Here is a 16,268-nt window from a genome sequence, read left to right as displayed (position 1 = left end):
CAAATCCAAAATTTTATTTGAATACATAAAAACTATTTCACACTAGATACTGCAAATTTTAATATTGAAAGTGTGAAAATGGTGCTTATGATTAATGTTTTACCCCTTTTTGAAGTGAAATTTCTTTACATGCGATACACCAAATTTTTCAGTAGACCACCCGGTGATTAGTGATGAAAAAGAGTCATCTTTGATTCGAAAAAACAAAAATATAAGTATCAGGGCAGTATGATATGCAAGGAGGTTTTTGATTCAATTTGAATGCAACGAGTCTGATGGCATTAATGTGTAATGCATTCAGTTTTAAACGTTCCACATTTAAAATGTATTACAGAAAAAAGCGAAACAAAAACAAATGAAATTGTAGAATAAAAATTAATATATACATTTTTGTGACAGAAAAAATCCTTATTTTATAAAAATCAATTATCATCTTTTTACCACTTACTTCAAAGAAGTTCAACTTTACAGTGCACACTTTTTTTCAATAAAAATAAACCGCCGGCTAGACGACGCCGGTAAATCGAGAGTCAACTATATGCATATGACAGACTATTATTGATATATTATGGTTTACGTGATAATACTAACCTCTATGTGATAGGGAATATTTATCCCATAAAGCGGAGAAAGTGTAGATTTCACACAGTGCAAGTCTACAAAAATAACACACAACCATTCTCCGCCACTTTGGTAATTTCTTGCCTACAGAATCCTCCAATTTGTTATTATTAATTAATTCATTAATTTTTAAAAACATTTTCATCCTATAGATTATTTACGACTTTTTTTTATAAATCTAACAAAACTCCAAAAGAACACGCACAAGTCAAAACATCGTAAAACATTCAAGCCGCAATCAATGCAATATTGAGAAATATTCCAGCAAATCATTTTAGCAATCAATTCATTAAAATCGCATCGAATTACAAACAATATAATACATTAAAAATTTTGCATTGAAAGAGTCACATATTCACGTTATCCTATATGGCCATTAATTTGACATTTAAACAAAGGACTACCCTGTATTATTGACATAACGTATATTAGTAGATAATATATATTATACTATCTCAGGTCACCCAATTGATTGAGGATGACATATATTATATTGTAGTGAATTCATTGCCAATTTATTAGAGCGCCCCTCGGGCCATACGATTCAATTAATAAGTTGGACATGTTTATACAAAAAAGCTAGAACATACTTCAGAGATATAATCAGATATTTCTTTAAGTCTGTTAGGGTTACAATTAATGCATCATATTCATGACCGAACCACAATACATCAGTGTGTGTTGGATTTTAGAGTAGCACAGAGTAAGGAAACCGTAGCCAAACTGATCGCCAACACCGGAGTGAATTGATATGATACAAAAAACAATAAAATAGTCATACAGTCGTAATGAGTGACATCTGTTGGGATCTTTGTATAATTTAAACCAATAGTAATATTACTTACCGATTCCGGTAACTCTAGCAATAAAATTATTCAGTACATGGAGGTACAAAAGCTATCATGTTGACGCTATATGGAGGGTTTGAAACGTGTCAATAGTATTGTTCCCCTTTTTCCACCTTACTGTCTCTTTCACACTTTAATAGATCGTTAGAGACAAAGCAAAGGAACAAAGTTGTACAAACATAGTCAATTTCGCACGAGACTGTCGATCTGCTTCAATAGTTATACAAAATGCTCTCTCTCCTGACAGTTTGATACCTCCAAGTATTCACGACAAATTGACTGACCAGAATATTTCTCAATACACACCTAAGAGTCTCTTCACAAGCAGTCATAGAAGTGAAGACAGAAGTCAAGAAAGTACGTAGAATACCAATGAAGAACAAGATCAAAGAAACGTCCAATCACGGTTCGAATAATCACTTTTTATTCTTGAGAGAAACGTAAGTGGGATCTTTCTTCGACGGCTGCATCAGGCCGGTGCCGATATTGATGACGTTATCTTCGATAGTGACCGACTTCTTCCGATCCTTGGAGACGCTGCTTCGAAACGAAGAGTTCAATAGCAGCGGGAGGTTCTTCCTGTCTTGGATAGGTGGGGGGATCTGTGTTTGTTGGGGGTGCTGAGGATGCGAGACCTTCTGGATGCTGGCGTAGACAGGCACCAGCTTGGGATCGCAGCCGGTGTTCTCTTGGTAGTATGGCCTCGGGGGAATAAAAGTGCGTTGGTTGGTAACGCAGATTTCTTCGTCTCATGTCTGCAACGCTGTGTTTATCTCGCGGTGGATAGTTGTCTGGAACACAATGAAAGTGGTGACCATCAATATTAGTACACTACATAGAGAATAAGGCACTGGCTTTTCATCCGGAGGGGTGGGTTCGATCCCCGGAGAGGTCACAATATATTTATCTGATTTTCTCAAAACCTGGGTGTTTCTCAAACATTTAAAAAAATAGATATATACTTTTGTTTGTAACCAGTAAGAGTAAAGTGAAAAAGTTTAATATTTTTTTTAACCCAGCCAACCTAATATACGTCAGCCTAGTACGGATTACCCAAAAGATTTCAAAATATTGCAAATATTCCTCCAATTAAAAAAGTTTTTTTTGTTTAGGTCCTGAACCATCTCAGACCGTGAAGTACCGCACAACGGGTGACCCAACAAACAATACCACGCGAGTGATAGTGCAACCAGACCACGGAGCCAGTCTCAACAGCATAAAAGGTCAGTGCCTGGCATCTTAACAAACCCCCCCCAGCATCCACATCCATCACAATCATTCCATCAAAATCAATTACAGTCCACTATAAAAAGTGCAACCATTTAATAATAATGACAGCGTTATTATTGTTACCAGTCAATATCAAATTAATGATCTTATTGAACCTAATAAAATTAGAATATTACTGTCAATGCTCCAAGAATAACTTGTATTTTTTGATCTCAGTGCTATACGGCCATCCAGTAAACTTCCAATAAATGTTTGAACAATAGGATGTCGTCAATTATTGTAGATTTCACAAGCCATTGTTTCTCACCTACATTCTCAACAAAAATCAAGAGATAGGAATGGAAAGACACTCACCAGGTCATGTAGCTGCTGCGCAAGCTGGGCATTGATGGTGAGCAGGACCTGTTTCTGATCATCGTGCGCGGAGATCGAGAGGTTCAATTGACTTTGGGCTTTTTTCAACTGCTGAGATAGGTCAGCATTTTCTTTCTGTAAGTACAAAACCAATTAGCACCATTTATTTATCCAGAGATTATAAATGACATATTGACAATTACAATAAAGACATCAGAAGTGCCATACAATAAAGCTACATTAATGATTTTTATTAAATATTGTTGATGTGATTTTATAAAATTAGTATACATAGTTCATTTCAAATCTTGAATGACCACCTAGCATGAAGACAAATACATGCTTTACATTTCGTTCACATGTCGGCTTAGTCTATCAGAGATCCCCTATTGTCTTAAGTGTATCTCCTACCATGGTTTGAAGACTAGACATCAAAACCCTCAGAAGCTAAATTCGTTTCCAATGCGGACAGTCATTCCTCTTCAAGTGAGATAATGCCGTATGATTACTGCCACAAAGCTTCTACTGGATTTAAACGTTGTTTTTCACATTTGGTACCAATGCATTTGGTAACATTTCTCACGGGCTTCACTGAAGTTTTGGGCCAGATAAAAATATGGAACATTTTCAGAGAAAGCATAGAAACATCAGTAGCACACATGGGTATAATGGGACGTGAGGTGAACAGAATACCAAGTAATTGATACATTTTATAAATTAGTTCACCGGTACTGAATTCATATGGTCCATTTGTGATCGATCACATAACACAAATTACGCCAGGTGACATGATGACATTTTCTATATTGGCAGGTCATATTTAAGTTTAGATAAATATTGATGAAACAGTAAGCCGGCTCTCACATCAAAACTCGCCTGCAATGTGTCGAATACATCAGTGGGACATCATCGTTATTCATAAAACACACGTTGCCAAATGGATGGTCTGCAGATTGGTCGAATTCTACTTTTTAGTTTGAAAAAAACATCTACTATTGCAATCGACAAGTTGCATGCTTCTCGGGCTTGGAGTCCAATACGTTAGGACGCATACGAACACTTACGAATTGGTTATTCCTATACCGGCTCGCCGATCACCGCATCCAGATATCTATATGTTTCGAAGGTTACGTGCGGCTGTTACTAGGTAAATGTGTGTGGTCTTAGGCAACACTGGATCAACGTTCTTGCAACGTTTGATTTATGGCTGTGCGGCAGACGAGACGAAATTAGATGTGAGAGCCGGCTAACGAATTGAGAAGACTGTTTTCAGGTTTTCTATGCCACTCGAAAATCTGTGAGGATAGGTAACCTACTACCACAAGCCTCGTATGTCGCTGACTGCCGATCGGAATGAAGATGGCTACCTGACAGTCAAACATCTACGACAATAACCGCAGTCGTAAGAGCCTGATAAAAAAGGATGAGTTATGACAAATGTTTTAAAATGCATACCATTAAATCTTCACTTTTAGTAGACAATTCAGATTCCAAGTCGTTGACTCTAAGCCTCAGGATTGATATTTCTTTTCTCAGTTCATCCGCGATGTCTCCGCCACCTAAAGAAACAAATCGACATACTCGATATTAGCCTAAATCATGTTTGTACATCGAGAATCAAAACACTTGGGGCCACAGATTTTGCAGTCAATCACCCATCAATCCATAAGTTACTAATTTTGCTTCTGATACGTCCAATATAATATGTAGGTATATTTAATTATTCATCAAATAATAAAAAAACTAACTAAATTAATGTAATTTGAGTGTATATTTTTTTAAATTGTCGTGTGCCATAGAATTCTGGGAAAACTTTTGGTGTGCCATGGATGAGAAAAGGTTACGGAGCACTGCGCAAAGTTATGTGGGTCCTATCTAATTGTGACGAAATTAACCAGCAATTTTTACAATTCTCTCAAATTGTGTTATTGTTTTGGCAATTATTTTTTTCTAGTGGTTACCTGTATATTTCTCAGATGTTTTCAAATTATGTATGTTCAATAAAGAATGTTACATTCTTAAAAATCTTGTGAATTATTCGTTAAATAAAAATAAAAAAACGGTGTGTGTACTTATGTACGCGCGTTAGAAGTTATACTTATTAAGCGTAACAAAACTTGTGATAAACTAGATTCTTCCACGAGCGCCTAATTATCTTGTTAAATTACACACTCGAGAAAAAGGACCGCTTATTGGAACGCCGTTGATTTATTTCTATACACTTTAACTTATATTACTAAATGATATAATTATTTATCGTTGTTTTTATTTTTAAAATAACAACTGCCACTATGACGTTTAATAGTTTGTTTACATGAGGAATTGCAAATGGCCGACAATAATAAATTCGCTGCCTCGCAACGGAACAATTCTAAACTATAATATTATACTGTACAATCGTCACTATTGCAGTATCATTCTGTGGCGTAATGGTTGTGTGTTTGGCTGATAACCGAACAATCATTGGTTCGAATCCAATCAAGTGTGTTTTTTTGTGTGAAAAAATAAATTATGTGTTACATGTCACACGGCAAAAATACACTCTGATCTGAATTTCCAAGCACGCCTAAAGAAGTATAACTTCAAAAATAGTTTATTAGAACTAATGAATTATCCTGTGATCTCTGGCAATAAGCATTGACCTTCTTACCTTTTGTGTTCTCCAAATTATGATGGTAGTGCGCCTTCACCCTGGCATTCTCCTCCTTGTAGCTGTGCAGCTGCCGCTTCCATTCTTCCACGTTGGCAGTGGACTCCTGAAGTGCGCTCGTCAGCCGCAAGTTGTTACTCTTTAGTGTCGATAGTTCTACTTCCCACTTCTTAGCGTTGGCAGAACTGAAACAAACAGAAAGACAAAATTTATTCTGATGATTCTCTATTTTTGAATACCAACACAATGGCTGAACTGTATACTTAAATTTAATTCAAGATTATCATCATCGTGACTTCAAACATAGCCCTGTAAAAAGTGGTTCTTACGGCGGGGGGTGTAAGTCATTTTATTTGTAACAAACTTCAAATGTAGTGTTACTGCCCGCATAAGTAATGTCGTGGCTCCCAGGTTCGAATCCCAGATTTTGGCAAATACACATATTGTTTCTCATTGTATGTTTGGAGTCAGAGTATGGACCTAATAGGTTGAGCAAGTGGCTAACATTCATTTCTCGTCAAAAAAAATATGTTAATACAAACCTCCACCCTGTGGAGGCCCATATGATTTTCTTAGGATTGGACATGGTTGATAAGTTACACCTGTGACCATGGGCCCCACATCCTGAAGCGGGCCTCCATGCCAGGATCTTTGGCGGGCCCTCCTACCCATTGCTATGCTTAAAGGCAGTGAGATGCTCTACAATCTACATAAACGTTTTCTGCATGGTGTTTCAGGTCAAATTTGGGGTATTCCGTGTATTTTTAGCGATTATTTTATATTGTTGAATAAATTACTTGAATTATGGTGTTGTCAATTATTATCAACATACAATAATCAAAAATTGTATCACAGAACTAGATATTTTAAAATGTTAATACGTGTCAAGTAAAATAGCGTTGCAGGCGATTTTTTCCCATTAGAGAAAATTTCTGATGAATGTTGATCTCACTTATCAGGACGACCCGTCATACCGTCCGTCCCTCCAGATCCCGGGCACCCAGGCTAGACCCCTGTCAGTCACCCCCCCTTATGGATGTAACACTTCTGGTAGGTAAAACTTTCGAAGACATCTAACGTTCGTCACGCCACGGTATACGTCAGTTTTTAACTGGATTATATCTTCTAATATTCACACATTTCGCTTCGATGTAATTTTAAAAAAATAATTTCGTTAAAGCATCCTCAAGTGGCATTCGATGAATAAAAACAGAAATAAAGAAAGTCGTGAATGTGCGATTCTTTCCGTCACGCGAATATTGCAGAAACTTCACAATCAAAACCGGCAATCGCGCGCAGGATTCCGTACAAACGTCACCGCATTCGTTTCCGCAAAACGCCAATCGTTACAGCACTAAAAATGTAACGAATACGGTAATCGAGCATTGCACACGATCCGAGTAAATTGTAACACTAAAAAATGCGATCATGGTGCTTAGTCGGTTATAAAGGCGCTTAGTTTTAATATAGAGTTTAATGAGAGCACGAACGCGGCTATTTTGTAGCGGCTATAAAATCGAGAGTGATTTATTGCACCTGGAAGTGAGAATTACAACACTGGAACAAATTTTAATAACCCTTTTACTGGCAACACATTCATCTTGCGTTCAAATTTATTGTGGGCGAATTTGTATTTTAATATAAAGTAGATACTAAACTAAAGAGTGAATAGATTGGGAGATAAAACAAAATATATCAAGGATGAAACACCACCATTAAAATTTATTATAGTGTACCGAATATTATTAAAACCGTTAGAGATATTTTCAAATTTGTATAGATTGTAAGTAACATAATTTATACAAAATTCCAATTTCGAAATTAATTATTTCGATAGGTATTCATTTTATACAAGATCTTTAAAACAATTGAATCATAGTAACTAACTGTCATTTGCATTACACACTGGCGTAGAGTGAGCAAAATACCTACATTGTATTTAGAAATTTGTTAGATATACTGATAGTATATTATGGTAATATTCAACTATCTATATATATGTATTACATACCACACCAAATAGTCGTCCATAGGGAGCAGTACCGGGCAGCCAGCCGTATTATTATTATTATAGTTTTACAATGAATTACGACTAGGCTTAATTTTCATCATTTTTTTTTTGACAAATTCATTGATTCCTGGCTGGAATATTCGAGGAAGCAACTTGAAAGTTGTACTTAAACGTGTATAATATATGAGGAATTTTATTGGTGCAGCCATCTGGACGCCACAATAAGAGAAGAACAATCGCCGACTTCCATCACGCATTTCGGCGCCAAGATGGATATCGTACAGTTGTCCTGGCGTCCAAATGGCTGCGCCAAATCATCCGATTCCCTAGTACATATTAAAAAATACTTTTCTGTTGTTTAATAATTAAGGAAGATTAAGTGAAGTGTTGCTATATGCTACTTGGGGAACATCTGGTGACAGGATTGAGTAACGTGAAAATGTAACACAATTTACTGAAAATTTACAATTAAATATATTTTAATAAATCAATACCTACATAAAAACATTAAAAATATATATTTTCTTAATTAAAAGATAAAATTTACAAATTTAAATAACTGTTATGAAATGTATGTTTGTTGAATCTTGTCATTACATAATTATTATGTTTTATTATTAGTTTTGTCATGGAAATTTACCTTGATAAGTTCTCTCGAAGGGGTAGAAAAGATTTTTTAATGTTAAGTTAATGATTAATGTATTTTTCAATAGGTAAGTACGTCAAATAAAAACGATTTCAAGTTATGCACATTTATAATTTTATAAAAATCGATGTTTTTTTAAAATATATATAAAAAATATTAAAACGATGAATTAGTCAAAAATCTAAACGACAAAAAATCTAAAACTTAATAAACTAAATTTTAATAATAAATATGGCCATAAAATATAATGTAATAATAAGATTTGACCCTGCAACGTATTCACATTTTATTACATTTTTTTACAATTGCCAGTTTATCTTTAAATTAAAAAAAAATTATAAATCTTTTTAGTGTTTTCAGATACATATTTATTAATTACTACAGTTGAAATTGTAAATTATCAAAAAAAAATCTCAAATTGCAAGCTTCGTATTTTTCCGTTAGGTGCCTCTTTTCGCCTCTGATAGTATAAGCATCCCCCTTAAATTGCATGTTTTATAAGTGTCACTAGATATTTCTAGTAGCACTGCACTCCCCGTTAAATTAAGTTACTGTAGGTGACAAGCGAATAAATAATTATTACTCAGTTTAGATGGCATTAATTATTAACTATGTATAATTCCATTTTACAATACGATAATACACATAATCTCAGTGATAGTGTAATAACCGAAATAGCTCTCGATTATAATCATTATAATATCTAATACAATTGTATGTGCATTACGTTTAGCAATCCCAAAGTCATATTTATGAGTTATCTCAACCACGAGTTATCTACAGGATCACGTAGTACCTACTTCTGCAAATATCTCATTTTCAGACGAGAGCTTTGAAAATTATTGCCTTTCACAATACGACACTGCTGTGTTTACTCTATTATATTAGATGAGTGATGCCTAACCTTTTTTGTTTTGCGAAACCCTTTTGTAAAATCACGGGAAACTCAGAATCTGGATGACACAATATATATTATGAAGATATATGGAGTAAATTACAATATAAATGTGTAACGTTGTAGACAAACCCTACCTTATATCAATCTCAATTTGTATGCGAATTCAAGGTTACATGTAAATTGTACGTAAAACATTTCACCGTGGCACAGTTCGGCGTGAGCTTTCTTACCGGAAAGAGATGAACGTATACCTAGGTACTATACGGCAGTGGCGAAGGGTGGAGGTAGGCTGTTAAGATCCGCCATAAATAGTGCACATTAAACTTTTTCAGACATACATATTTGTTTTCATTGAAATAAGACTACAATTTACAGATAATGTTGGTTAGATTTAAAAAATTCAATTAAACCCTGAAAAACCAAGCCATAATAGATAATAGTCAAAAAATACATGTCTATCTATAAAATATCTAAAATTATGCAATTAAATCATACATAACTTTGAGCATTTTATAGATAGAATAATATTTTTTATTTATTATAGTTTGATTTACGCAGGACTTAATGAATTAAAAAAATGAACCAACAATATGTGTAATATGTAGTTTTAATCCAACGAAAACAAATAACTATGAGTGAAAAATTGTGCACAATTTTGTCGTATTGCCCAAATTAGACCAAATCTATTATGGTTTCGTTTAGGCAGAGTTTAATTGATTTTTAAAAACTAACTAACACCATCTGTAAATTGTAGTCTTAATTCAATAAAAACAAATACATATGACTAACATAGCTTAGTGTGCACTATTTATAGCGAATCTTAACAGCCTACCTCCACCCTTCGCCACTGCGTATACGGTCTCCAATTTTCATAGCTGATTTTGGCAAACTTCATGAATTCAAGAATGAAAACCTAACCTAACCTAACCTAACAATTAATAATCCAGTATATCGACTATTTTCAAAATGTGTTTGCCGCTGGCTTCCTGTAAAGTGTAAACCGACAAGAACCGTATTTTATTCAGACATGAATTTTATGCCAGCACTATTATACGAGCCAAAGAAGTTTGACGGTCTTTACGGCCATATATTTCCGATACAACATTTCACGGTAAAGTGTGATACGGCGAACTGCATACCTTAAAGTTTCCGGAAACGCGAATTCAATACTTGTCACTACTAACACCCACGACATAACATAGCTTATCACTTCGCTAACACGAATATTGATATTGTCGCTTTCCCTTCACGTATGTTCGACCTAATATATTTTTTTAGAATTATTAAATAACCATGTCCCTGCTTTTTCGTACAAGGTGGTTGTTAGTAATTTTGAACGATCACAAACACCCAGGCTTTGAGAAAAACACATAAAAATTGTGTGTCCTGACTGGGAATCGAAGTCAGGAACTCTCGGGTGGAAGGCAAGCGCCTTACGCACTGCACCACGAGAGCCGCCTAATAATGAACGTAAAAATAGGATAAGTATTTATTTAAAAGCACAGTATTGATATATCGTCGGTGTTTTGTAAAAAGGGCGAATTAACCAAAATGTTATTTTACAGGAGGATTTTTAACTTTCAACATTTATTTATTAATTACCCGTGGATGATTATAATTGTCAAACAAATTTATGATAAAGCTTAGAAAGAATACTGTTCTTATAATAGACATTATAATTTTTTAATTGCCTATTATGTCACATTCGCTTTTTAGTCGTAATACGAGTACTAAGTGGATATTCGCCCTTACGATTTTCGTTTTTAAGTACTTTCCTGTGGAGATAGAAATTCGCCGTTTTTACACAACAAATCTAGTGAGGTAGGGCAGAGCGGGGTCATTTGAGCCACGGGGTCACCTGAGCCACCCTTAGTATCACTCTTATGCTGCATTATAAATACAAGCGGTGGATTCCAAACAAAGCGGGAGGGGTAGACAGCCAATCCGCAACTGCATCAGTCACCGTCCGGTGTTCGATGTGACTGTGAACGTGCGATGTTACTATTTTCACGCCAAAAGTAAAGAAAGCAGTTCCTCATACTTTTTGGTCTCAAGACTCTCAAGCACATGTCTGTGGTGTTACGGCAATCAAGTAAATGTATTTTGATTTAAAAATAATGTGTTTATGCGATGACAGTATCAAAAATAATCTATTTTCAATAGTCTTTGGGTGGCTCAATCCAATTAGTAATAATTTGGGGAAGGGGTCATTTGAGCCATAACAAACGTACACCTGAAAGTAACAGATACACCTGAGAAGGACCAGCTTGCTGCAGAAAAAAGTAAACGGAAAAGTGAGGGTAGCAAGAAGATAGTAAAGTCGAAGAAACTGACAGTGAAGAAAGCTATTTTGAATAGTTCCTCTGAATCTGATGAAGAGACACGACCTGTTAAGAAAACTAAAAATCTCCAAAAGAAGAAAAAAGTACAGACAAGTATAACTATATGTTCCTATTGTTTTCTAATAACTTGGATTAAGGATTTAAGAAAGATTTTGTTTGTATTTTATATTGCTCTGATGAAAAAAACCTTTCTACGCCCACTGGCTCAACTGACCCCATTGGGTGGCTCAGTTGACCCCACCTAGTGGGGTCAACTGAGCCATCTGACATTTGTGACATTAATGTAAATTTAGTCTTGTAAACATCGTCTTTGTTACAGTTTTTTGATGAAGTTACATGACCAAATAAACAACTTAACTGGTTTAAAAGATATCATTTCTTATTTCTTCATTAATTAGAAGCTATACTGCTTTGAGCAAAATCATGATCAAGTGACCCCGCTCTGCCCTACCTACATACTACCGATTGTTTTTCATTAAAATCTCGATTTCGCCAAAATTGTTGATTCGCACTTTTTACCATCGTGAACAAGAGATAGAACATTCATCAAGTGACATGTTACAAAAATGACCATGTGTCCATGACGTGAAAAAGATTGGGAGCCGCTGCAATACACAAAAAGCGTCTTATACCCAATATCTCCTCGTCAATATTTCAATGAAACAACCCAACAATAAACAAACGCGTCAGGGGATTTATAATAGAGGGGGATTCCCAGGAATACGAGGACATTAAATCTCCTCTGCTACTCACTTACGTATGGACATGCTCCACTCTGCCATGCACCGCAAGTACGGTTGCCCGTGCATAGTTAAGGAACTTCCCAGTAACCCCAACAGTAAAAAAAAAACATTGTTACTGTATCCAAAACAATCTAATCCTATGTCCAAGTATACGATAGGTATTAAATTTACCTACAGGCAGATTTAGAGGCACGTTTTTCATTTTAGAGTAGATACTATTACTACATCACTGAAGGTAAATGATTTTGTCATTTTCTATGTGAAACTTTGAACGTAAAACGTAATTTCGGTACTTACACATTCGAATAATTTTCTTTTGTCCACAATGGTCCACACTTCGATTAAAGCAGTGAACGACGCATCGTTTGGAAGTTAAAAAATATCAAGACCCACTCAGTGTTGCCAACTGACGTTGACGAAAATATGTCAGACGGGGTACGAAAATAAGCTATTTAGCAGGGGAAAAAACGCTAGATTTTGAGATAATAAAATTTCAACACCTTTCTATGCCTCTCGAAAAAAGTTCAAAAAAATCACACATTTTCCCAGAAACTCATTTTAAAATTGACAAAAAATAATTCATTAATCTAAAAACCTACGATTTGTAATATTTAGGTAATACCAGAGAGTAAAATCTCCGATAAATAACAATATCTGATATCATTATATCACTATAACGCCAAGAATGGTTCTATTGATTCACTGTGTTGTTTCATTATCTACTTACCGACATAAAATTTAAGTAAGTATAAATAAAACACAGTCCTTGTTGGTTTACACTTGACAGGAAGCCAGCAGCAAACAAATTTTGAAAATAGCCGATATACTGGATTATTTGTTAGGTTATGTTAGGTTTTCATTCTTGAATTCATGAATTTTGCCAAAATCAGCTAGGTGTGAAAATTGAATTAATGTTCATATTGAATCTAATAAAATTGGAGACCGTATAGTATAAGTAGTATACGGCCATCTCTTTCCGATAAGAAAGCTCACGGCGAACTGTGCCACGGTGAAATGCTTTACGTAGGTACTATTTACGTGTAACCAACGAGAACGTACCGGAATAAAAAAATGTATACTTCTAAAATATAGTCATTTGGACACTATATTTGTGAAATTGCTCGTTTTTTTTTTTTAATAATCGTCTCTATGATCCTATATGGATGTCGGTCGCCTCACAATAAGGCCTCTTAACAGATTTTTATTTTACTAGATATATATTATTATGGACGTGGATCCCTGATAACTATATTAGAAATCGGGACCAACAGTTGTTTTTCTTTTCAAAGTGCAGAACTAACTTGCCATTGATAATACCAAGTTGGGACGGCAATAACTGTGTTCAACCAAATCGCTTCTGATATTGGTATATTCCACTTGTGTGTTTAGGTGAACGTCAATTTATAAATTCCTAAAATAGTTAACTTACTCTGGGTAGGTACTCTTTTGATGTGGTCATCTCATTCCGATAAGAAATATGAGGCGTCTAATTACAAAAAGCGTCCACAATTCAATATTTTCGGGAAACAACGTTTTTATGTTTCAAGCTTCAATTATTCGTTTTAACGTGAGATTATTTTTTCCGTTGTATTCTATGTCGAAATTAGAACCAAATGGAAATTTGTTTCAGCCGATAAACTCTTAAATGTAATAAATATAGGCAAAATAAAATTGGACGTAGCGCTACTTGTACCTCACTTTTTAATTTATTCCGCATAAGGCACATATTTCCGTGGCACTGTCATGAGTTTACCAGATGCTACATCATGGGAGACGCCCTTTTCAATATTGAACGTTCCCTTATTGGTTGACTTAAACACGCGCGAAATCAACCAAGCTTTAAATAATATGAAACACGGACTTAGCGCTTTTTGTAATAAATCGAGACTTAAAATTTTTTTTTTCGTATGGTTATGTCGCGTTTTGGAATTTATAGATCAATACATATTGTGTAAAATTATACAAAGAATACGTGCGTATTTTTTTCTCGATTTTGACCAAATGTGGACTTATCGCTTTTTGGAATTAGACGCCTCATATCACGGCGAACTGTGCCACGGTGATATGTTTTACGTACAGTTTACACGTAACCGTGCTTTCTGTACTCATTTTTTGAAGATGACCCGGTATTTTCATACTGGACTTGTTCTGATTATTAAAAAAATGTATTTAGATCCGAGGATTATAGAGGGTTACATAATATGCTATGCTATAATGTAATAATTTACATGCATGAATCTTGTGTAGTGCATTCCCATCGATAGTGTAGTTAAAATTGCAATGCCGTAAATCTCAACAATTCGACAAGGCTTAAAGTTTAAACGACTTAGCGCAACAACGGAGTAAAGTGACTGTAACTCAACGGTTAGGTTAGATGCTGCAAAGATGTTAACACCGATACTTGGAAAAGAAAACCTACAAATCTCGGTGCAACGAAACACGTTGTGTAAAATACATATTTAGCAAATATAAACTAGTTAACACAGAATCAAAATAGGTACAGTGGGAGTGCGTGACAACTATTTAGCTAAGCATAAGCTAAGCTAAACATCAGCAGTGACGTCCCTAGACAAAATGCCGCCCCTAGGCAGCGCCAAAATGCCGCCACATTTTTTTTAAAGTATTTTTTATCATCCTTTCATGACTCCAATATCTAAGAAATGTGTTGCATGAAAGGATTACTAACGAGATATTATATATCACTAAATTTAATTTAAATGCCATCTCTGCTTCAATAGACAATATTGCGAGTCCACGGTTTCAGATAGGTACATTTAAAAATACACCTAACGACTCGCGAGTGACTGGCAAACATTTTACTATGTACCTACCTATAATTCAAATATATCTAATTCGCAAATCTGTACGTGTCATTGTTGTTCATCAAGGACACGACGTCCAAGGACAACGGAAGTAAACTAGACATCGCGAAGCCGACTAAAAATTATAGTTTTATTAAAACTTTTATATTAATTACCTAATACATTTTGTTTCCAACCAGTGAGTTGATTTATTAATGGAAAGTTTCCGTTGTTACTAAGTTTATGTACCTAGTTATCTCTATAATATATACCCAATGGTTCTTCTCGATTTTCCGAACTTCGTGTAACTGCCGCCCCCAATCGACGCTCAATCTGCCTACCCCCACGGGACGTCACTGAACATCAGTGGTGAAGTGTGGAGGTAGACTGTTAAAATCCGCCATAAATAGTGCACATTAAACGGTTTTCATTGAAATACGACTACAATGTAGTCAACTGATGGTGTTAGATAGTTTTTAAAATTCATTTGAAGCTTCTGGGTACATAAACGTGATTAAATGTATGGAGAAAATCATAAACTAAAATGTCAACGAATGTTCCCTCATTACATCCGAGATCCCGCTAGTTTCGTGATCGTAATAACCAAGTTCGACTGTTATATGAAGAGTAACTTAACTATTGTTTTAATAGAATGAAGCAGTAAATCAAGGCATTTCGGTACCGCCCTGTGCCTACCGATCCGCATATCGCAATACACGAGCCTCGTTATATGAAAATAATTTACTGACCCGGTGGCTCACGTGCGGGCGCATGGTTCTACAGCAGAGACGTCTCGGTTCGGCCACCGGAAATAACGTGCAGTTTGACGTTTCAAAGTAATCTACTGCATGTTAAATTGTTGCTTCTAATCCCCATGAGGAACATTAATTTAACGCCCGATAATTTGCACGAAAGCAATTGTACGAAGGAAAGTAGACCGAGACTGTCAGGCTCGTTCACAAATGGCAGAAAAGCATTCAATCCGATTTGACGAATTCACCGAAGCCGTAATTTCGATGATTTAAAAGCATTTAGTTAAAAAAAAAAAAAACAATAATCTTAACTGCCCACGTGCTCCGCATAGGTCAAAATGGAGCTTTTATGGTATTTTGAGAGCATAACCC

The 16,268-nt window shown here is 35.3% G+C and overlaps 1 protein-coding gene across 2 annotated transcripts in view; it reads right to left on the bottom strand.

The window, feature by feature from the left end:
• Window positions 1-249: 249 nt before the first annotated feature.
• The window catches only part of homer (protein), an 84,017-nt gene continuing 67,998 nt past the window's right edge, over window positions 250-16,268 (bottom strand). The window contains exons 6-9 of one of the 2 annotated variants that reach the window (XM_085942710.1): window positions 5,704-5,888; window positions 4,509-4,612; window positions 3,054-3,188; window positions 250-2,260 (exon numbers count right to left, since the gene is read on the bottom strand). In XM_085942710.1, the coding sequence (XP_085798836.1) occupies window positions 2,219-2,260; window positions 3,054-3,188; window positions 4,509-4,612; window positions 5,704-5,888 (466 nt within the window). In that variant the 3' untranslated portion in view covers window positions 250-2,218. The remainder of the gene's footprint in view (window positions 2,261-3,053; window positions 3,189-4,508; window positions 4,613-5,703; window positions 5,889-16,268) is intronic. The other variant, XM_085942709.1, reaches the window with a different exon arrangement.

Source organism: Rhyacophila brunnea, unplaced genomic scaffold (genome assembly GCF_057557595.1).
Source record: "Rhyacophila brunnea isolate RB1 unplaced genomic scaffold, BYU_Rbru_1.0 scaffold_15, whole genome shotgun sequence".
In the NCBI taxonomy this organism is placed as follows: Eukaryota; Metazoa; Arthropoda; class Insecta; order Trichoptera; family Rhyacophilidae; genus Rhyacophila; species Rhyacophila brunnea.
The sequence above is the reverse complement of the archived record's forward strand: the minus strand, read 5'-3'. Positions and strand labels throughout refer to the sequence as shown.